Source organism: Lissotriton vulgaris, chromosome 12 (assembly GCF_964263255.1).
Source record: "Lissotriton vulgaris chromosome 12, aLisVul1.2, whole genome shotgun sequence".
NCBI classification, from domain to species: Eukaryota; Metazoa; Chordata; class Amphibia; order Caudata; family Salamandridae; genus Lissotriton; species Lissotriton vulgaris.
The window spans coordinates 131235500-131260721 of record NC_141700.1 but is presented as its reverse complement, the minus strand read 5'-3'; the positions used below and the strand labels follow the sequence as shown (position 1 = coordinate 131260721).

General features: G+C 45.3%; 1 protein-coding gene across 1 annotated transcript in view; it reads left to right on the top strand.

Moving 5' to 3' along the window:
* NPR1 (natriuretic peptide receptor 1) overlaps positions 1-25222 on the top strand; it is a 790721-nt gene that overhangs the window by 199170 nt on the left and 566329 nt on the right. The window contains exon 2 of the mRNA XM_086947572.1: positions 13313-13512. Within this exon, the coding sequence (XP_086803698.1) occupies positions 13313-13512 (200 nt within the window). The remainder of the gene's footprint in view (positions 1-13312; positions 13513-25222) is intronic.

Below are 25222 nucleotides of genomic sequence, written 5' to 3'. Positions count from 1 at the left end.
GAAAGCAAAAGGTTTACACTCAGGGTGGCAGCATAGGGTAAAAACTCAGAGCACAATCAAGCAACTATTAACCATTAATAAAGCATTATCCATCCCATGCTTTCGCTTAAAAAGAAAACAAATACTTTGATCAATGTACAAAGCTAAATACTACACATGAAATGCAAAGGGCAAAATAATACATACACTCATAAAGGGTGGAGGGTTGTTGCTGGGGGACAAAGTCAACAGTATAAATCACAAACTTCGACACATGCAGGTAAAGGCATGGTGTTGGAAAAACCGCATTTAATACAAAAAGCAGCCCTGGGGGCTGGTGGGTCATGGTCTGCTTTCACTTTGTTGTAGCTGGGGATACAATAACAATGCCGGTGAAGTAAGGCTGGCTTCTGGATGACTCATAGCTGCCCTGGTGCCAGTTAATGCTGGTGTAGTCCCTGCAAAGTCTTAGTTGTGCACTGTACCTTTAAATAGAGGATCACAGGCTTTTTGATTCGGTCCGCCTTTCAGTAATCGTGATGTGAGTCTTCTGCAAGCGTGCCCTCCTGCAAGTACCATGGAAGTGCGGCAGCCCTGACTCTGCCCTGGCCTAGCCGACTTCAAAGAGGACATGCAGACTCTCTGCTGTGCAGACTCTCACGAGAGGATGCCGTACGAGCACAAGGAGGGGGGCCGAACTCCTCCGTCTTCTGCCAGGGAAAGGAATGCAAGCCTTCCCGCTCAGGGGAAATCATAAGTACAGATTGTAGGAGTAAGTAACCTCTCGCCCAATAGCGCTCTGCTGGAGAACCAGTGTTATAAAGCTTCAATACACAGTCTGGCAGTTCCAGATCATTCCTTGGGCTACAGTGAGGCAACTTTCAGTTCCACGAGCACAGCTCCTTAACCTCTTGCGTGCTTATGACGAGCTCAGATCGTCATGAGGCACAGTGGAGCTGTGCCCATGACGATAACAGCCGCGGACGGCCCACGCGGGGCTAATTCCTAATTGCGGGCATTCTAAGGGAGTGGGCGGAGTCGTGATGAGCTCAGCTCGTCATGAGCACAACTCCACTGTGAAGCATGACGAGGTGGGCTTGTCACAAGCACTGCGGCACCGCATGCGCCCCCCCCCCGCACTGCAGGGGAATTAGCCCCGCGTGGAAGGGGTTAAGGCCCTCCACTTCTAGGCAACCTTTCCTTCATGTGGGTATACCTCTAGCACCCCTCCTCAGAAGTAGGAGGCTTTCTCCCTTCAAGTTGATTTAAGACAGCTTTTCCCAGCAGGATCAGGACTTCCAAGTTTGAGTTCCCAATCCTGGAATGTTGACATCCCTCTCCCCCATTCATTTGAGCTTCGATCATTTCAAAGAACCCAGAAATGTTCCCTAGTTTTCTACAAATTCACATCTTTGTCTGGCAGGCTCATCCTCCACCTCCATCTTGTCAGCTGTCCACATGCAGGAGATCTCAAGTGGATTCATGCCTGGACACTGTAAAGACTCAAACTTTTATCAACTGTACTTTTATAATGCTGTTTTTGAGATCTGCCAAACATTTTAATAAAAGAAAATTATTTATTGTATTAACCTATTTTTTAATCATGTATTACCTCGATGATGGATTCATACTGTATTGGAAGAATTTTAAACCCTCTATAAACCTGATCTTGTTATTAGCCAATTATTTTACATATCCAAATGCTTAAGTATATATGCATGTCTTAAACAGCTTTCCCTCGGATTACCAGTACACGATGTAAGGTTGATGTTTTTAATATTGTATTGTACTCTTTTATGGTTACTTAACCGAAATAAAGAATTAATGAAATGAAACTGTAAAGCACCACATACAAACTCCTGCCCTCTCTGCTTCATTCACACATAGCAAATATACCTGCACACTTATATCCCTTAGGTATGCACACAATATTGGTGGTACTAAATATTGAGCACAAAATATTGCTAAATAATAGATAGGTAATTAAGTCTAGATGTTCCATACCTACATCACATATATTTACCTATGCGGAACATACATCTTCAGGGTACATAGATGTGGAGTTAGGAATAGTAAATCTGTACTTCCCTATATGCACATACCTTTCGATATTTTTTCTTTCCATATTCTGTCCACAGTATTGTACCACAACATTTGTTCATGTCAATGCTGAGTAGTGCCATCATCCCAAATAAATGGAGCAAAGGACCCAGTCCAAAGGAATTGACAGAACTTTGTAAACAGGACAGGCTGGTAGGCAACTCTCAAAATAAAGGTAACAGGAAAAAATACCTAATTCTTCTATTACAATCAGTGTATGCCACCGCTGCCAGTTCTTCTCAACCAGTAAATATTGAGAGTTGCCACTCACAGGAGAAAGAAGTGCACTTGGTGTGTCCTTCTTGGACACAGAGACTTGCTCTGGATCTAATGCCATTCGACAGACGTACTCGGTAAACATGCATGATTTTGTGTGCGGAGGCAAATGATCAAAACCTACAGAGATCTGCTCCAAGTGGCACTCTGGGCATGGGTGCATTTATGTCCCATTAGAGTGCAACCTGGTTTAGCCTCTGTCTACAATATTGTGAAATTAAATATGTTTTGATAGCAAATGTACAATACAATCATGCACCGTTGCCATGTTGGTTGTATCTCATACATTGAGAGAACCTAGAGGCACAAATATCTGTCAGTGGGAATCAGTCTTTCTGCTCCCTGTGTAGAATCTTGACATTTAGCATACTCACATTTACTATTAGCCAGCCGCAGCCCATCAGGTAAGAGCGGTGGGGCTGGGATAAGGAGAGATACGACAGACGACCACGAGGGGAAATTAAATAAATAATTTTCCCTGGTCTGTCAAAATCGCCCCGCCCAGCCCCACAGCTCTTACCTGCACGGGCCGCAGGTGATATTAGCTATGAAGTCCCATTAGCATGCCTTCTTCAGCTGTTGTTGAATAAACATCAATAAGGCTTCCATTGAAACGTAACAAAATGCTCCAAAACATACTTGGGCCCTGCCTCTGTTGCCTTTTTTGGAAGTAGAAGGCATACGGATAAGACTACATTCCATCTGAGATATGGGTCTGCCTCATCCTTGCCTGCACCCACACTTCAAGGTTTCTAGACACTTTCCAAGCCTGACTTTGTCACTTGATCTTGAATGTCATACATCTGGTTTTCCCCATCAGAAATTGTAGTTGAGGGGAAGTGTATTGAAATTGAATTTTATTTTCAGTGAGCTCCCTGTGATTGCTCCTAATTTTTTCGCTTTTGAAGTGTGCTTTAATCAGTTCCTAAAATAAATGATGGCATGAATTAATATAGCATGTATTGTTTGATCTGAAAGGGGATATTTTTCAGGGGTATCTCCTGGTCTACCACTCTTACCCACTCTGAGTTCCCTTCCTATTCCCAAGTTTCACACCAGGATTCTCTTAACAATTCCTTGAGCAAAGCCAAGGTAGCCAATTAGATCTTCTTTTCCTACAACAAGTTTCAAGTTCTATATGTGCATGTTCTCTTCTTATCTTTAGACGAAGCTTATTACAGGTCTATGGACCATGAAGTAGAAGTGACTTACATAGAAAGTTGTATTATACATTGCATTCTTTAGCAGATGATACTTGCACATTCATGGCCAGGAGTGTGAGAATAACAGATTATTAAGGGCCTAATTATGACTTAGACGTGGTCTGGCGGGCGGAGTGGCGGTGCCTCTTTCAAAGGCGGCTGTGCCTTTGAAAAAGGCACCACAATGGGAACGTCACACAAGGTTCCTGTATGGAATGGACTGTTAAGTCCATGCCTGCAGGAACTGGTGTCCATGCACACAGGGTGGCACGTGTTGTGCCCTCCTATGTATTGTATTGTATTGTAATTGCATTTATATAGCGCTTACTACCCCTGACGAGGCGTCAAAGCGCTTTTTCGTCGAGTAGTATGCTACTCCGGAACCCAAGAAGGATCATCGTTGAAGTAGTATAGTGAAATATGAAAGTAATTTGAGTGCTGGATAGGTTAGTCAGTTATTTGGATTCAGAAGGATAGCGGAGGGATAGAAGAGGGGAAAGGGTTTGCATTTATATAACGCTTGTTACCTCTGATGGGGTGTTGAAGCGCTATTTTTGGTGAGTAGCACTCTACTCCAGAACCCATAAAGGATTAGTAGTGAATTAGTATAGTGAAATATGAAAGCAATTTGTGTGGTGATATTAGTCAGTTATTTGGATTGAGAAGGATAGCGGAGGGATAGAAGAGGGGAAAAAGGTTTGCATTTATATGGCGCTTGTTACCCCTAATGGGGAGTTGAACCACTTTCTTGGTGAGTAGCACGTTACTCCGGAACCCATAAGGATTAGTGGTGAATTAGTATAGTGAAATATGAAAGTAATTTGAGTGGTGGATATTAATCAGTTTTTTGGATTGAGAAGGATAAAGGAGGGAAAAAGGTTTGTATTTATGTAGCACTTGGCATCCACATGGCACGAGGCCCCCTTTGTTTCCTCTCCACCTTGGTTTTCATTGCGATAGAGCTACCATGAAAACCGCGGCAGAGAGGAAACTTGTAATATGCTTGACGGGACTATGGCTGTCCAGCCAAGCATATTCCAACCTTAGGACTGCTGCGCCACCTCCAGAGAACAGCGGTTCCCTGGCAGCAGCGGCGGTCCCATGGCAGTCCCAGCCCCGTTGTGGAAGTTGCTGAACCGCCACGCCACCACAAGACTGGCGGACCTCAGACCGGCAGACTCGTAATTGGGCCCCAAGTTCTCTTCTCGTGTTTAGGGCAATTTTGTGCCATGCCTAAAGAACACCCGATAAGGTGTTTCTGTCCTTCACATGTTCAGGGAATTTGCACAATATTTCTGGACAAGTGCTGAGAATCATTTACCACCTCATGTGTTTTGTCTTTCTTCCAGCACTCACTAAGGCTTGTCCACTCTCCGCCTATATTTGTCATTGGCTTGTGCCATTGTCCTTCAAAAATGCTGCCTTCTGATTCATTAATAGGCTTGTTAGTCCCTCCTTAGTACCATCTTGTCTTTATTCGTAACCTTCCTTGAGGACTGGCCCTTTTATTTTGGTTGTTAAATGGTGAGTCTTTTTCAGTCTGTAAACACTTTTCTTTAAATAGTTTCTCCTACTGTAGGCACGACATGCTTTCCTGCAACATTCAGCGCGCCATGCACACTTTCACTTTCTATGCAGCCCAGTACAATGGTTGCCGCTTCTTTGAATGGGTCTCGCATTTACAAAGAGTTTGAGCTATTGGCATTGTACACGAAAATGCCTTTTATTTATGTGTTAATGTACAAAACATATACATAAAAGGCATTGGCATTTACAATGCCAATAGCTTAAACTCTGGCAAATGCTAGACCTATTGCATTGCAAATGCTTGTTTATTCGGCTCCTGATTTTCAGGGGAGCTTGATTTTTGTCTGTAGCTGGGGTGGGAGACTGACTGATCCAAGATGTTTGAATTCCTTTTTCAGGCTTAGGTGAAGCTGTCCATGCCTGATAGTTGGGGTATGCGATTCACTGCCCCCTTAATCTGTTTACGTTCTTTTCTCATGCTCATAAAAGCGTGTTCCATATTTACTGGCAAGGAGTGCCAGCGATTGATCTCCTAAGTTCTTTTGATCCCTTCCCTTGTTCAAGCGAGGCTTGTTGTATAGCTGTGGGCTAAAGGGTCAGATTGATTGATGTCTAGAAGCAGCTCTTCTCTCTTCGCCTTTTTAGGTGGACGGCGGCCCTGAATATTGAGTAGTGAATATTGTTATATTATTTAGGTAGGTAGAGGTGGGCAAGCCAACAAATTAACTGGGAGAGCTGAGCCAAGGGCTAGCTGGGCTCTAACAGCCTGTGCATGAGAAACAGATGGCATCTAAACCATGCAACAAACATCGTATGAAAATATGATACTCTCTTTAAAATACAAAAGGTATTGTTTTAACATGAAGAAGCTTTTCGCCTTACTACATCAGACAATTGTTTTAGTGTACACCCTGAATGTACTATTGGAAGGTGCATACATACTCATAAGCGTGTCCTATTTAAGGTGCTTGTCATCACCTTTAGACAGGTAACTAAACGGGTCTGGCGTGAGGCACAGTAAGGCTGCGCCCAATTAGTAGTCAACAAAACAATTTGCCAGTACTGTGCAATGGTTAACAAAACTTTATGTAAAAGAGCTATTAATTGCTCTTTCCCAAATGACCACTCTTTCAGTCAAGGTAAGTTATAGAAAATCTTTTGTTGATCTTTATTTGTTAATTTTAACTTTTTTTGTAAAAATATTTCTTGTTTTATTTGTATTTTTGTTTTCAGCTATATACAACATTAAACGTCATTTAACAATACAGAGGAGAAACAGATTCATAGACAGGGGGCTTGATCACTGGAGTGCATTGTACAACATTTACACACGAACTCGACAAACGACATAGACACCAGACAACAAGTGAACACTGATCAGTACCTAAAGGGATAAGGGCGGTGGTAGTTGGTGGCGCGATTTTTTAACAGTTTGTTCAAGAAAATCAAATTTGTTATTATCCTATGTAAAGTTTAACCTATTTACAATCAAAAACTAGTTGAGGCCAACTTAATGGGTACTGCCCTTTGGGTATGTGACAAAGGCGAGACAATCGATTTTAAATAAAACTTTGGGATTTCCAGTTATTACAAACAATTGGCCAAACCACTGGCCAAACAGCCACAGAAGTGGCGCCAACTAACTAACACCTTGGTCGACGCGTTTCGAATCCTAGTTTGTTCAAAAGGATTCTCTTCAGGACCATACACATTAAATCTGTGAAAAACAATAAATGAAAACAATCTGTCAGTAAAAAACAAAAGAGAGGCTCTCAACTTTCGTTCAGCATCAGCACACACTCAGTAAATTACCTGTCAATGATTTAACTGGGGCTTGAGCGTGCGATGGGCTGAAAAGAAGTTAAAAAAATACATATTCAGAATCATTTGACTGAAAGATCGTCTCAATATCAAAGGAGACGGCGGTCTGTGATACTCACTAGAAGTATTTATGTCATGTCCTAATCCACATGGGGAAATCCAACAAGTAAACGTCATCCACTGGTTGTTTTGTGTTTTCTGACGGGCCTCGTGATTCAATCTGAAATTTAAGAAACAGCTGCTCAGAATGTGCCATGGTGGACTCCTAACTCCGTGCAGGAAAGGTGATAACAGTTGTCTGCTTAAGAGCAGAGATTGGCGTGGCCGGGCCAGTCACGGGACCCACTGATCTATTTAAACGGCGGTACATAGTCGTGAATCACTTGCATGGAAAAACGTCTGACATTGGCTTAGTTTACCTGAGGCGGTGCGTCTTTCTCCTCCAGGCTCGGTCGCGATCAGCTGTAAACGCGATGCAAGTCTAACCGGATCATTACATTTTAAGTAGGAGCTGCTTCCGTGTTCATGATGTGAGAATCATGGGGTTTGTAGTTTAAGGTGATCCGCCGACGGCGGGTTGGATTGTTCCGGGTTCCACTCGCTAAACTTCATGGGATTTGTAGTTATAAACAGAAGCCGATTGGAGAGATGACAGTAGTGTCGTTTCAACGAGGATAAGGAACCTTGAGGCAAGGAAGTAAAACTTCAGTATCACAGACTATACAGTTCGGACATTTCATTCAAACCTTGTATGGTTGTGTTAAATTTGAGAATCAGCATGGCTTCTCGTTGTCGTAGTTTAGCCTCTACGTCTCCGCCTCTTGGGTCATGGTCTATTTTAGATATTATAGTCCATTTGAAATCTTGTTCCTCGTGTGACTCATCGAGCCAGTGTTGAACCAATGGGGCTGTGAGGACTTTTTTCTTTATTCTGGACTTATGTTGGGACATCCTTTGTCGTGCTTCTTGAGCTGTTTTTCCTATATACAATTTATTGCAAGGGCATAGAATGCCATACACCACATTTTTTGTTTTGCAGTTAGTAAATTGTTCATGCTTCCAAGATATCCCTGCGTGCTGGAACAGGTTTCCTTCTAAAGTGGAAGTGCAACAGAGACATGTGCCACATTTGCGGTGGCCAGTGATAGGTGGAAGGTTCACATAGTCCCGTAATGTCAATGTCTTTGGCTTAGGAATGGCTGCTCGTACAATGTGGTTGGCAATGCTCTTATCTTTTTTGTATGCGAACAGGGGAGATTCCGTAAATTGAGTATTCAGATCTTTGAGTAGATGCCAGTTCTGATGGATCAGCTTTTTAAGAAGGTTGGACGAGGGGCAGTATGTCGACACGCAAACAATGCGTTGTTGCTGGTGTTTTTGTCTTCTAACAAGTAGTTCTTCTCGTGGCGTCCACCACGCTCGTTTTATAGCTTGTTTAAGTAGTTTGGCTGGATAGCCACGGGCTAGGAGCTTTTCTTTTAGGACATTCGCATGATCCATAAATTCATCCTTAAAGGTACAGTTTATGCGGATGCGCAATAACTGTCCTACTGGGAGGTTTTGTTTTAGGCTCCTTGGGTGACTGCTTGAGAAGTCCAATGCTTTGTTGCGATCAGTGTCTTTTTTGAATAAAGTAGTGACTAGCTGTCCGTTCACACAGTAGACTTCGACATCCAAAAAGGCCATTCTCGTTTTAGAAGTCTGGAGGGTGAATTTGATGTCATTTGTCCTGTTATTGATCCAATCGTGGAACTGGTTTAGTTGTTCAGAAGTCCCTGACCATGTAAAAAAGATATCGTCGATATATCTTACCCATCCCCCGATCCACTGCTGGAACGGGTTGTTGTTGTGAATGAAAGTCTCTTCATATTGACTCATATAGAGGATCGCCAATTCCGGGGCAAAAGGACAGCCCATGGCGACCCCCTTTATCTGAAAATAGAAATCTTCGCCAAATTTAAAGTAGTTTTTTGTTAATGCTAATTTGGCAAGTTTCAATATGAATTCTGTTGGAATTTTCGACGGGCTCTCGCGTTTATCCAAAAAAATCTCTAATACCTCCAATGCTTGATCTTGAGGGATCTGGGTATAGAGTGATACTATGTCCATGCTCACTAGAAGGTCTTGATTCTCAGTAAATGGTATTTGCTCAAATTTTGTCAAGAAGTCCGTAGTGTCCAAAAGAAAGGATTTAACCGTGAGTGTGAATGGCTTCAAAAAGAAATCTATAAATTTCGAGACTGGTTCGAATAAGGAATCACATCCGGAAATTATGGGTCGGCCTGGAGGAGTTCTTTCATTTTTATGTACTTTTGGGAGTACGTAAAACAATGGAATCCGAGGATTCTTATTGGATAGAAAATTAAATTCGTTTTTGCCAAGAAACCCTTGTTCAAGTCCATTGTTTAAAATCCGGCCTAGTTCTTTCTGTAATTCCGAAGTGGGGTCCATATTGATTTTTCGATAACATTTAGGATCCGACAATTGTTTGGTTGCTTCCAAGATGTATTCATCTGTTCCCCAGACTACTATCGATCCGCCTTTATCGGCTTGCTTGACTATGATGTTTTCATTGCGTTTGATGGATTGCAATGCCAATTTCTGTTCTTGAGACAAATTTGGTTTGGTGTATCCGTTTCTTTTCTTTTCTTGCGCAGCCAAGGCTGAAAGAATAGTTTTCTCGAAGTATGTGACCTCCTTTGGTATCTTATGTGCAGGAGGGCAGAAGTTTGATTTTTTCTTAAAACCAGTTATTTCAAATTGAGGTGGGCTCTCCTTGTCCGCAAAGAAGGTGATCAATCGAATTTTTCGGCAAAACTCTATAAACTCAAGTTTCAATCTAACAAAGTTTGTGAATTTAGATGGTACAAAAGAGAGTCCCTTTTCTAGGACACTACTTTCTGACGAAGTTAGAACAGTTTGTGAAAGATTGAAGATTGAGGACTTTTGATAAGGTATTAATTCTTGTAATTTTGCCTCCTTGTTGACATCTCCCATGGTTGGTTGAATCTTGTTTTTCCACGGGGCTTTGGCTGGCCCTGTCCTAAAAAAGATTGTTGTTGTTGATTTTGGTAGTTGGGCTGATAATTCGATTGATATTGTTGTTGATAATTTCTTTGAAATCCACCTCTTTGATTATATTGCGGACGGGAAGTCCCTTGTTCAGAATCGCTCCCTCCTGAAGATGAGGTGTCGGAAAAAGTGAGGTATTTTGTACGAGATCTTCCCTGGTTGTCGGTTAGGAAGCGTCTTGCTTCAGGCCTAGTATAGAACTCTTGTTGAAGATACGGATAAGCTTTTTCGAAGGTGAAATTACGTTTGTCTCTCTCAAAGTTATTATCTTTTTGTTGGACAGTAAAATCTTTAAATTCGAGTATCTCCTTTTCAACTTTTTCAAGTAGGATCTTTGAATCCTGAATTAAGGGGTTCGATTTTATTTCAGACTCAAGTTTTTCGATTTCTTCAAGTTGGGATTTTGATAATCGTTGAGCAGTTTCAATGGTTAAGACCATAAGGTCTCGGCTGCATTTAGTCTCTATGAAACTAAAGCCTTTTTTATACACACTATCCTCAGTAAATATCACTGGTATGTTTTTCACTATTAGTCCAGATGGTATAGTACCTGACCTAAGATGTTGGAGTAGGTAGTGGCCATGCAGGTCTGTCCTTATTTGTTTTTTCTTTAGGCGGACCAGTTTGTCTGATTCATTGTTGATTTGAGCTGAATTGCTAAGTGTGGCAGAGCCGAACGAAGGAGGGTCTTTCAGAAGTTTCCTAATGTGATCTTCGCTATACGCGAATGTTTGTTCCTCTGACATTATATGTAGATTGAATGGTCTAATAAATCTATCTAGATAGATCTTTCAGGAAATGCATCCACAATCATTCATGCAATCAAAAGTGAGTGATAAAAAATAATAATAAAAGGAAAGTGTAGTGAAACAAACAATAATGACAATTTATGTGATAACAGAAACACAGAGTGGCGACTTGCCACAAACCACACACTGTGGAGACACTTTATTCAAAAAAAGAGACTGCTTTGGGTCTCTCACAAAAAACCTCGCGGGCCGGCGCCCGCTGGTTCAGACAGGTAACTAAACGGGTCTGGCGTGAGGCACAGTAAGGCTGCGCCCAATTAGTAGTCAACAAAACAATTTGCCAGTACTGTGCAATGGTTAACAAAACTTGAGACGATCTTTCAGTCAAATGATTCTGAATATGTATTTTTTGAACTTCTTTTCAGCCCATCGCACGCTCAAGCCCCAGTTAAATCATTGACAGGTAATTTACTGAGTGTGTGCTGTTGCTGAACGAAAGTTGAGAGCCTCTCTTTTGTTTTTTACTGACAGATTGTTTTCATTTATTGTTTTTCACAGATTTAATGTGTATGGTCCTGAAGAGAATCCTTTTGAACGAACTAGGATTCGAAACGCGTCGACCAAGGTGTTAGTTAGTTGGCGCCACTTCTGTGGCTGTTTGGCCAGTGGTTTGGCCAATTGTTTGTAATAACTGGAAATCGTAACGTTTTATTTAAAATCGATTGTCTCGCCTTTGTCACATACCCAAAGGGCAGTACCCATTAAGTTGGCCTCAACTAGTTTTTTGATTGTAAATAGGTTAAACTTTACATAGGATAATAACAAATTTGATTTTCTTGAACAAACTGTTAAAAAATCGCGCCACCAACTACCACCGCCCTAATCCCTTTAGGTACTGATCAGTGTTCACTTGTTGTCTGGTGTCTATGTCGTTTGTCGAGTTTGTGTGTAAATGTTGTACAATGCACTCCAGTGATCAAGCCCCCTGTCTATGAATCTGTTTCTCCTCTGTATTGTTAAATGATGTTTAATGTTGTATATAGCTGAAAACAAAAATACAAGAAAAACAAGAAATATTTTTACAAAAGAAGTTAAAATTAACAAATAAAGATCAACAAAAGATTTTCTATAACTTACCTTGACTGAAAGAGTGGTCATTTGGGAAAGAGCAATTAATAGCTCTTTTACATAAAGTTTTGTTAACCATTGCACAGTACTGGCAAATTGTTTTGTTGTCATCACCTTTAGAGCCTTCCACTCCCAAGGACCAAGATATTTGTCTAATGGCTTCAAACGCTATCTGCCAGCACGCTGTTTGAGGTCTGCCAATCAAAACCTCTTGGTAACTCCCAGATTCAGACTGGCCACCAAAGGGGGGAAAACTCTCTTTGTACTAGGAGCAAGAGTTAGGAACAAATTGACAGCTCACCTTCGGCATATAGCCAAGGAGAGCGAATTCAGGAAATCTTTGAAGACCTGGATCTTCTCACTCTCAGATGTGGCTTGTAGGGCACTAGTGTAGAGCTTGCAATACGTTGAAGTTGCCTTCTGTCCACCAAGCCTCTTCCAGCGGGGTTGGATGTGAGCGCCAGGATGCTCCTTGGAGCGATAGCAGCGCTATATAAGTGTGATTTTATATTACACTACATTACACATATGTGACAACAAAGAAAATGGAGTCTCTTAAAACAAAATATTTGCCTAGGATCACACATTTTGGTCAAGTTGAGAAGCCAGATTTAGTCCCAAGACTTCTGATTTCACATTATGCAATTCTCTCAATAGATGGCTACTTCTTTCATTACTTTTAACTCCAAAAGTATATGCTTTTTTTAAATTCTTGGTGCATGATGGTAGAGTGTCTGTGGCTAGCTTGCCACTGGATTCAAGCTAGCCTGGCTGATGACGGCTGATTAGCCAGAAACCGGTCCCAGGATGCTTGTTTCCGGTCCAGGGAAGACATGGCTTGGCAGTTCAGGCTGGACTGTTCCCATGAGGCACAGGGTCAGGCTGATTTGCATATGGCCATGTCTGAACTGGGGTGGTGGAGTGAGCTAAAGAATGATAATGGATTACCCAGATCAGTTGACTGGGGGTGAGGGTTTGATTTGCTCAAACGCTCCGTCCATCATCCCCTTTGGTATCGCTTTCCTACCACCCAAAGCAGGTGTGGACAAGGATTTGGGTCCCTTCATAAAGCAGGTGGCACTGAATATAAGCTAAAATACCCATTAGGAACGCAGGTGCCACATGTAAACAGATGCACGCCCTCCTTACTTTTGTCCCAAGAACGCTAGTGAAGGTAACACAGCCTCTCTTTGCTGATCGGGTACCAGTTTGCTTGATCCACTGAACGCACATCCTTGGGGGGTGAACACAAATGGAGAAAGAAGAGAAAGAGATGTGATATTGAAGATTACTACAGTAGATTATGATAGCGTGGTTGCTTTCGCAACTTAAAGGCTGTCTTGTAAGACTTTCTCTGATGAGCGTATTGGGCTGCTGATCGTAAGGCACCTTGAATATCGTTTTGGATTGTTCACTTTTATGTTTGGCCTCACCTTGTCTCCTACTTTCTTTTCCTAGTTGTCTATATCTGCTGCACCCCGGACATTTTCCGACAGCTCATGCTGCAAGCCTGGAGAGAGGGGTTGAGCAACGGCGACTATGCCTTCTTCTACATTGACGTCTTTGGAACCAGCCTCCAAGGCTCACAGTTCCCAGACCCCGAAAGACCCTGGAAACGAAACGATGCAGATGATGCCATCGCCAAGGAGGCTTTTAAGGTAAAATTTGAAGTGCTACTTTACTTGCTTTGGGGTTTGCCTGGTACATTCAGATGTTTCACTGGACTAGTGCCTCTAAATGTGAAAGTGATCTACTGTGCCATAGTCTATTAAAGGTGGGCACACAAAGACAAAGGTTAAGCAAGCTTGTTGGAAAAATAAGTTGACGACAATGGCACTCATTGAGTGTCCGCGTGTCCCAGCTTCCCTGAATACAACACACACAGACTAAAAGACCTCACAGGCACACTCACCAATCCCACATCCACCTATGTCAGCTGCTTTTGGTCTCAATTTACTGGAAACCACATGCCTCTCTACAAAAAAATGACAAAACCTCTCAGACTATAAAGTGTGCAGAAAAAGACACATCAATTATTCAAGGTTTTTAAGATAGAACTATGGCTCCCACCTCTCTTTGTACTATCTGCTGCACCGGCCGATCATGAAATTAATTGTCTAGAACCTTTCTTGTAACAGAATAGTAATTGTTTTTCTCCTCGTTTTTCTACTCTCCACTTTAACCTCTCCCATAAACTCTAAAAACTTAAACTTAACTAAAAACTAGGTTTTTTACTATTTAACGGATGTTCCCAGGACCTGAAGATCTTGGAATTCTTCAGTGTTCTCCTCCATCCTAAGACTAACCACTATCAGCACCTTGACGCCTTTGGACATTTGTTTGCACTCTATCTGCTTTTTTTCATTTTCTTCATTTCCATTACAAAAGGGAGATCCTCGTTAGATTCCATATGCAACCAGCACCAGACCAGACACACAAATTGTAAATCAGCTCAACAGCTTTAAGAATCTTCAAAGATTTATTTTAATTTTTATCAGTTGCAGCCTAGCATCTCAGTCTTGATCAAGTCACCCACGACAACTGAAATAATCTAATTTGGAGGCTGGTTTGCCAGACAAATTAAATCTGCTGCCTCCCTCAAGAGTCTTCTTGAATTGAATCCTGGTACGCCTCCTCATTTGCAGCCACTCTCATCACTCTACCCAACCATCTCAGGCACAACGTCATTTATTTTCCAACATTTACACTGAGTGCCTTAAACGAAATGAGACTTGTTACCATAATAAGAAAGCGAGAACTATCAAAAAACTCATTCATTTTTCACAACTTGTTTTTGTGAAAATAATGTGGTTACATGATGTCTTTCAACTAAGGAGCCGAGCCCAAAAGTAGCCAAGTGATCTACATTGCTTTTTAGGTCTCGTGACCTATCAATGCGCATGCGCATTGATAGAGAAGCGAGACTATAGGGCTTTAAACAAACTTTAACTAACTGGCGATTTGGTGCTGTGCCCGATGCGCGTGCACAGCATCAAATCGCCAGCCATCTGTTGCCCAGCTTGGTGCCGCTCCACCCCCTGCCAGATCAAAGGCTTTCACGGCCGGCCGACCGTGCTTTCAGTTTCACGGCCGGCCGGCCGTGTAAAGTGCACTTTTTATTTACGATGCCCACCATACAGCCTTCTTGAGCTGTTCTTTTGATGGATGAATGTGGTTGCTTTGATTTCAATTTTTAGTCACTGAACGTGCGCTGCAATGGATTTCTTTAGCTTAAAGGAATTGTTAAGTAAGTTATTGGTCTTTGTCAGTAATGCTCCGTTTCTTTTTGCACAATATATGCAGTTTGCAGAAGCACTATTTTTTGGGCAATGTGTTTTCTTTTTCACCAGCTTTCTTATTTGTCTTTTCATGCTCTTTATTTAGTTGTGTTGGTGACTTTTTATTATCGGCTGTAGAATGTGCTGTATTCACACAGCTAAGTGGATAGTCTTATTTATTTCTAAATGATCATGGCTGGTTAAGGTTGCGAGTCAGCACAAAATAAATCATTATTTTATATTGTATAATCCGCACTTGATACATGCAGGTTCAATGTAATCCAACACCACATCCACCACCACATCCACCACCACATCCAACACATCCACCACGACTTCCACCACCACCGCATCCACCACCACTGCATCCACCACCGCATCCACCACCACCACATCCACCACCACCACCACATCCACCACCGCATCCACCACCACCACATACACCACCACAACATACACCACCACATCCACCACCACATCCACCACACCCACCACCACCACATCCACCACACCCACCACCACTACATCCACCACCCCATCCACCACCACCACCCCATCCACCACCACCACCAACACCCCATCCACCAACACCACTGCATCCACCACCACCACCAACACATCCACTGCATCCACCACCACCACATCCACCACCACATCCACCATCACCTCCACATCCACCATGACATCCACCGCCACATCCACCACCACATCCACCACCACCACCACATCCACCACCACTTTCACCACATCCACCACCACATCTAACACGTCCACCACCACTTCCACCACCACTACATCCACCACCGCATCCACCACCAACACCACATCCACCACCACCACCGCATCCACCACATCCACCACCACACCCACCACCACAACATCCACCACCCCATCCACCACCACCACCACCGCATCCACCACCACCACCACATCCACCGCATCCAACACCACATCCACCATCACCACCACATCCACCACCACATCCACCATCACCACCACATCTACCACCACATCCACCGCCACAACCACCACATCCACATCCACCGCATCCACCACCACATCCACCACCGCATCCACCAACACCACATCCACCACCACCACCACCGCATCCACCACCACCCCATACACCACCACTTTCACCACACCCACCACCACTACATCAACCACACCCACCACCACTACATCCACCACCCCATCCACCACCACCACCACCCCATTCACCACCACTGCATCCACCATCACCACCGCAACCACCACCACCACATGCACCACATCCACCACCACATCTACCATCACCACCACATCCACCACCACATCCACCATCACATCCACTATCACCTCCACATCCACCATGACATCCACCGCCACATCCACCACCACATCCACAACATCCACATACACCGCATCCACCACCACCACCACATCCACATCCACCACCACCACATCCACCACCACCACCACATCCACCACCACACCCACCACCACCACATCCAACACATCCACCACCACCACCACCGCATCCACCACCACCACCACATCCAACACCTCATCCACCACTACATCCACCACACCCACCACCACTACATCCACCACACCCACCACCACTACATCCACCACACCCACCACCACTACATCCACCACACCCACCACCACTACATCCACCACCCCATCCACCACCACCACCCCATCCACCACCACCACTGCATCCACCACCAACACCGCATCCACCACCAACACCGCATCCACCACCTCCACATCCACTGCATCCACCACCACCACCACATCCACCACCACATCCACCATCACCTCCACATCCACCATGACATCCACCACCACATCCACATCCACCACCACCACATCCACCACCACATCCACCACCACTTTCACCACATCCACCACCACATCTAACACATCCACCACCACTTCCACCACCACCACATCCACCACCGCATCCACCACCACCACCACATCCACCACCGCATCCACCAACACCACATCCACCACCACCACCACACCCACCACCGCATCCAACACCACCACATACACCACCACATCCACCAACACTTTAACCACACCCACCACCACCACATCCACAACACCCACCACCACTACATCCACCACCCCATCCACCACCACCACCACCCCATCCACCACCACTGCATCCACCATCACCACCGCATCCACCACCACCACCATATCCACCACCACATCCACCACCACATCCACCATCACCTGCACATCCACCATGACATCCACCGCCACATCCACCACATCCACCTCCACCGCATCCACCACCACCGCATCCACCACCACCGCATCCACCACCACAGCATCCACCACCACAGCATCCACCACCACCACATCCACTGCATCCACCACCACATCCACCATGACATCCACCTCCACATCCACCACCACATCCGCATACACCGCATCCACCACCACCACATCCACATCCACCGCATCCACCACCACCACATCCACCACCACCACCACATCCACCACCACATCCACCACCACACCCACCACCACCACATCCACCACCGCATCCACCACCACATACACATCCACCACCACATCCACCACCACCACTTCCACCACCACCGCATCCACCACCACCACCACCGCATCCACCACCGCATCCACCACCACCACCACCGCATCCACCAACACCACATCCACTGCATCCACCACCACATCCACCATCACCTCCACATCCACCATGACATCCACCGCCACATCCACATCCACCACATCTAACACGTCCACCACCACATCCACCACCGCATCCACCACCACCACATCCACCACCACCACCGCATCCACCAACACCACATCCACCACCACATCCACCACCGCATCCACCACCACATCCACCACCGCATCCACCACCACATCCACCACCACATCCACCAACACTTTACCAAACCCACCACCACCACCACATCCACCACACCCACCACCACTACATCCACCACCCCATCCACCACCACCACCACCCCATCCACCACCACTGCATCCACCATCACCACCGCATCCACCACCACCACATCCACCACCACATCCACCACCACATCCACCATGACATCCACCGCCACATCCACCACCACATCCACCACATCCACCACCACATCCACCACCACCACAGCCACCACCACATCCACCACCACTTTCAACACATCCACCACCACCACATTCACCACCACATCTAACATGTCCACCACCACAGCATCCACCACCACCACATCCACCGACACTTTAACCACACCCACCACCACTACATCCACCACCCCATCCACCACCACCACCACCCCATCCACCACCACTGCATCCACCACCACCACCGCATCCACCACCACCACATCCACCGCATCCACCACCACCACATCCACCACCACATCCACCATCACTTTCAACACATCCACCACCACCACATTCACCACATCTAACACGTCCACCACCACTTCCACCACCACTACATCCACCACCGCATCCACCACCACCACCGCATCTACCAACACTTTAACCACACCCACCACCACCACATCCACCACACCCACCACCACCCCTTCCACCACCACCACCACCCCATCCACCAATACTGCATCCACCACCGCATCCACCACCACCACATCCACCGCATCCACCACCACACCCACCACCACCACACCATCCACCACTACATCCACCACCCCATCCACCACCACCCCATCCACCACCACCACATCCACCACCACATCCACCACCACATCCACATCCACCATGACATCCACCGCCACATCCACCACCACATCCACCACATCCACCACCACCACCACATCCACCACCACTTTCAACACATCCACCACCACCACATTCACCACTACATCCACCACCACTACATCCACCACCACTACATCCACCACCACATCCACCACCACCGCATCCACCACCACCACATCCACCAACACTTTAACCACACCCACCACCACCACATCCACCACGCCCACCACCACTACATCCACCACCCCATCCACCCCCACCCCATCCACCACCACTGCATCCACCACCACCACATCCACCGCATCCACCACCACATCCACCACCACATCCACCATCACCACCACATCCACCACCACATCCAGCATCACCTCCACATCCACCATGACATCCACCGCCACATCCACTGCATCCACCACCACCATATCCACCACCACCACCACATCCACCACCACTTCCACCACATCCACCACCACATCCACCACCACATCCAACACATCCACCACCACTTCCACCACCACCGCATCCACCACCACCACATCCACCACCACATCCACCACCGCATCCACCACCACCACATCCACCACCACCACCGCATCCACCACCACACCCACCACCACCACATCCAACACATCCACCACCACTTCCACCACCACCGCACCACAACCACATCCACCACCACCACCGCATCCACCACCACCGCATCCACCAACACCACATCCACCAACACCACATCCACCACCACATCCACCACCACCATATCCCCCAGATCCACCACCACCACATCTATATGTGTGTGTGTGTGTGTGTGTGTGTGTGTGTGTGGCTGTGTGTGGCTGTGTGTGTGTGTAGGTGCAAATGCAATGTTCTTGGATTTTCATCACAATAAAATACACTGAACATAATCTTCACAAAAGTTATTTACAAATGTTTAAGGTATTGCCATTATAAATGACAATAACTTTTATTTAAGTATTAATTATTTACAAAATTAAAAGCCATTGTTATTTGTAATATCAATACATCTAAGTCACGTAAATAAAACACACATTGCATTACAAATGCTATAGGTGTCACATTTGCGAAAGTTAAAACTATTGACATTGTAACTGACAAAGCTATTAATTTTGCTATTTTCAAAACCAACACATAAATAAAAAAAGTGTCATTCACAATACCAATCGCTCAAACTTTCCTAATGCGAGACCTATTGCATTTCCAATGCTTGTTTAGATCAAAAGTCCTTTAACATGTCTTAATGTATATTGATGTAAGCATGGTGCATTGATCCTTTTTTAATTCAAATCAATTCTCAAAAAACATATGAAGTGTTTTGCTCTGGTATTCCTACAGCATAAATATTCTTTTTAGAAACATGGCTGTCTTCATATGCAAATAATTATTAGGCCTGGGCATGAAATTCCACTCCGCCTGCAGAGTTTGAGCTTTTCCCACTTCGCGCTCCGCGTAGTGCATGGTGTTCCGAAAAACTCCGCTACAAACACCCAGTGGTAAAAATCAGCGTGAAAAGCACGACCTAACGCATTCCGCCACTTGCGGAACTACGCGTAGCGCAGCTGAGTTTTTTGGTCACGAGGAACTCCGCCCAAGCCTAATAATTATTCTCAAATATGTGCAGCAAAGTGCATTTGTGAAAGTAAAATGCATGCACACAAAACTATGCTCAATGTCCCTGCTATATAAATGTGGCTGTTGTTTCTCATAACTTTTTGCAGTATGTGGATGCTTTTTCATGGAGAGAGTAGTTTACTGTTTATGGAACTCACAAATGTGCTCCCTCCCTGCCTTCGGTTTTCTGTTTTTTTAGGCTCCTGCTTTTATTCCCACGAAAACGTAAAAGTACTGATGATGCAAAATCCATGAAATGCCAGGAGGTATTTTTTGTGTACAAGCAGACTGGTAGAAACAAGTGGTTAGTGAGCACCGGTTCAATACCAGTAAAAAATAAATAAAACCGTTAAAATATAAATGTTTATTTCCAATGGGATTTTTTTTTAAATTAATTACCCAGAAGGCCAGTGAAAGAATGCCATATGTAACACATGCACTCAGGAGAAGCACTTAACTCCCCAAATTAGCATTTATAGTTGGGAACATCAAAATACAGAAACCCAAATACCCAGCCGTGGCCCGTGCAGGTAAGAGCAGTGGGGCCGTGTGGGCGGGTTTCGAAAGACGACCACATGGGAAAACTTCGGGGAAATTAATAAATAATTACGTTTCCCTCGTGGTCGTCTGTCGAAATCCCCAGTTCCATCGCTCTTACCTGCACAGACTGCAGCATCAAAAACCAATGCCAAGATAATGCTCTGCCTGCAAAAGAAATGCTGAAGCTTCTAGTACAGTTGCTCATAGTGAGGAAGTCTATTTATTTGTTATCAGTGTGCGCACAAGTCGGCAACACAATACCCCTGATGTTTATACACAAATGAGGGGAATAGGCCCTAGTGGGGCATTACTTCCTCCGCTAAGCTGATGCCACTGTCCCTGCTACGTTCCTTTCAAACCTTCTACAGGTTCAGTTCAAACATCTGTCTTTGAGCTAGTCTCACTCTACACATATTAAAGTTCTGCCACTGATTAGTAAGCTTTGCTTGTCTCACTTTTGGTTTGAGTTTCTGGATTGACATCTATGTGCCCACCGGGGGCTCCCCATGTATTTTTATGACACCAAATTGGACCGTGGGATCGCCCTAATTGACACCCCCCCCCCCCCATTCATGACAGAAGGTAGCTGTTGCTCTATCACAAATACTAAAGACAGAATGACGCTGGCAGCAGATGAAATGCTGAGGGGTGGGGATGAGGCCTTTTTGGATGTATCAGGCGGCCATGGAAACCGAGCTGTATGCAAGGTGTCCAATCTGAAGAGATATTGCATGCAATGTAAGATTGGCGATTACCTGCAGAAGCCGGTAAGGACTTTCAGGCTTCCCTGACTTTGGAGAAGACATGGAGCTGAATACAAAAACCTGGCCTACACCGATCTGGCTGCGGTTGGGATGGAGCTACCTAGGATCTGTCTACCATGTCTACCAGTGTGGGGCCGAATCCACATCTTGTGATGCTCGGGGGGTTCTCCCCTTCTTACTTAGACTTAATGCTGTTGCAGTCTCAGAGATAACCATCATAAAAAGCGGAGGCCCAGAGGCATTTAGCAGATCAGCCTCTTTATCACTTATGTGATCAGTCAGTCACGGCTGTCACTGTGGCTCATCATCTTACTATGCTTATGTACGATTACGTTTATGGGAATCAACGCTCATCGAAGCGGAATCCAAGCACATTGTGCCTTCTGAGACACTGTGTAAGGCCTAAGCTCAAGTTGCCCCTATCTAAACTGCTGTTTAAGTTTTAGGTTTACATATTCTATTGTACTGTACTATTTATATAGTGCGTCATACATTACAAATTGCTCAGGTTATTGTTTAATTGCTGGTTCTCGTTCAGATTATATGGTTAGAATGGTGCGTTATGATGTTTTTCCTATGAAAATATAGTCCAGGGTGACTTAGCAAATACCCAGTGAGTTACTGAAGGTCATGATTGGGTCTGTGGTCACACAGCTGGTAGGCCGGATAACAGAATATGATGCTTTTTTTAATCCATAAGTATGAACTACATAACCTGACTGGGGAAATAAAGAAGAGAGAAGCAGAAAGGCAGCGTATAGCTAGAGTATTTCAGTGGGTGAGCCGAAAGATGGAGTTATGATGCTTTGACGATGCATCCCTGAAGTGCTCCATAGGCCTGTATGGTCCATAATTTAGGATAGCTTAATCTGCTGAAAGTAGAGATCAATTGTGATACAAATTCTTTTCCATTAACATTTTAAAATAGAAGAAAAGTGTTACAATGGGGTCGCAACTGTGTGATGCATAACATAGCCACCACATCAAAATCAATGGCATAAGTAGTTGCCATTTTTCCAATTAGTGTAAACTCTGCCCAGACCTATCACAAGTATACAAACCTGGTCAGGAGGGTAAGATTAGTGGAAGCCACCCTGCCCAGACCTATCACAAGTAAAGAAATACAAACCTGGGGGGAGGGGGGGGGGTGCACTAAGAATAGTGGGAGCCACCCTACTCTTCCCCTACACTACTCCTGGCCAACAGGAGACACTCCCCCAGACCACCATCCCCTCCCACCCCGAGCCCCCTCTCTTGGTTCCCTCGCGGTGTTATGCACTTTATCCTAGCCACCAGCGCCACACTGCCGGTAACACACCACCGTCCGTGGTATGTCGCTCCTTCCATAGCTGAGCTCTCATATTCCAGCGTCTTTCCTCCTTGAGGGTCCCTCCCGGGCAGGACCAGGAAGGCCACGACTCCTCCCGCCTCTGCGTCGCCACACGCGCGAGCCCCCCAAGGTGCATCCTGGCGGGCACAGCGCGTTCCACCCCAAGCTAGGCCCACTCTTGGCACAAAGGACAGGAAATGCGTCAGCACAGTCGCGCGCCTTCCGGCAGCCCGGCTGGGGCCAGCTGACGGCGCGCGTGACGAGCCGCGACCTACGCACGCACGCAGCCCTTCCGCTCACACCTCCGCGCCTCAGAGATGTCTGCCCAGATAAGGCCCCGAACGCCCGTTAAACGTGAGTGACTTCACTGACCAGGCCATAGCTGGAGCAGCACCTCACGCATGGGCCGGAATATTGACTGGGCTGCCAGCCAGGGCCTAACAACCTCCACGCAACTCGAGGCTCACAAAAGGCACAAGTTTTCCATAACGACTTTACTCCATGGAGCTGTCCCGTAACAAATCTCTTTTTGTCCTCTATTTCAAGTACCAATCTCTTCTCATCAATTCACTCCTTTTGTCTTCCCATCCCTCTTTACACAATAAATCCCCACACAACTGTGCTCTGTTCAACCCAGAGGCACAATCTTTGCTTTTTGGCTTGTTGCTATGTTCTGCACTGCTCTTTAACAGTGGGCCAGATATTCCAATCTAACTTCGACAAGTATGACCAGAGGCGGCCTCCAAGCAGGGAACTCATGGGTGAAAAGTGCCTCAGAAAGGCTGATGTTCTTGACAAACCCGTAGGGTTGAAATAGAACTCAATCACTTTCATTCCAAAGGGGTTTGCCTTCGAAAGGCTGGTTGGGCCACCACCTACAATGCTTAATTTGAACTGGTGGTTGCAGGTAGTGCACACGGCCCACCAGCACTTATTTTTAGGGACCGACACTTATCTTTTTCATCACTTTAAGCAAGAGGGAAAAATAACACAACGAGGAAAGAAGGAGAAAGAGAAAGATACAAATACAATGACAAGGGGATAAAGCTGGAATGAAAAAGAGCTTGCAAGAGTGAGATAAGGCGGTAGAGAGTGTTAGGTGGTAGAAATAAGAGGCATGAGGTTAAACCAACACTACGCAGCCTTAGTATTCAGCAAATCGTCACTACCAGCCGTGGACTTCTGACCAAACCTGTGGGTTCCAGCCCTTATTTTTTTACAAATTAAGCACTGGCCCAACGTGTGACTGACCTTGCACCAACTCCACTGTCCATTCAGGGACACGTGTAAATACAGAAATCCGCTCACGTTTGGACATTTTCAGTATTCCAATCTATGGAGCAGATTTGTCAAGGATTTTCCGCTGTGCAAAGTCAAGTAAAGTAACACAATGCAGCAAAAAGTCCTGGAAGGTATGCTTTCCAGCGCAAAATGCTCCTGTCTCGGAACACATTGAGCTTTACTCTGCTTTGTGCCACTTCACGTAAAGGAGGTATTTCTTGGGTGTACCTTGGGCAGATCATTACAAGCGTCCATAGTTTTTGACACAAAGCCCGATATATTAAGACAGGCACACAGAATTTGGAAGAATATGCTAACTTGGGGAAATGTTTCTAAGACATTCCACGCATTGCATGTGAGCACTGTACAGCACACTTCAATCTGTCAAATGTTTTACTGTTTGCCTATTCAGAGGATTTTTTTTCTGGAAAGCTGTGCTTCCAGTACAAATACTATGCTAGACATCACACACTTACCTCTGCACCATAGTGCAAAGGTGGTTGATGGTGCTGGGCACCCTGTTTGTGCACTGGTGCCAGGAATGAGAGTAGGAGCAGCCCATTACTAATAAAATGGCGTTCTCCCTTTTGTGCAATGCCGCACAGTAACTTTGGTTGCTGCACCACACAAGCACATAATAAATATGCCTTATGTGTCGCCTAACCAGAAGAACAGTAACCACGGGTTCAGAGAGTTCAGAAAGAGGGTAGCTTCGGAGCACAGACACTTGAAATTGTTTATGGAGAAGCAGCTGCCATACTCTGATGTACAAGCTATGAGCAAAAGG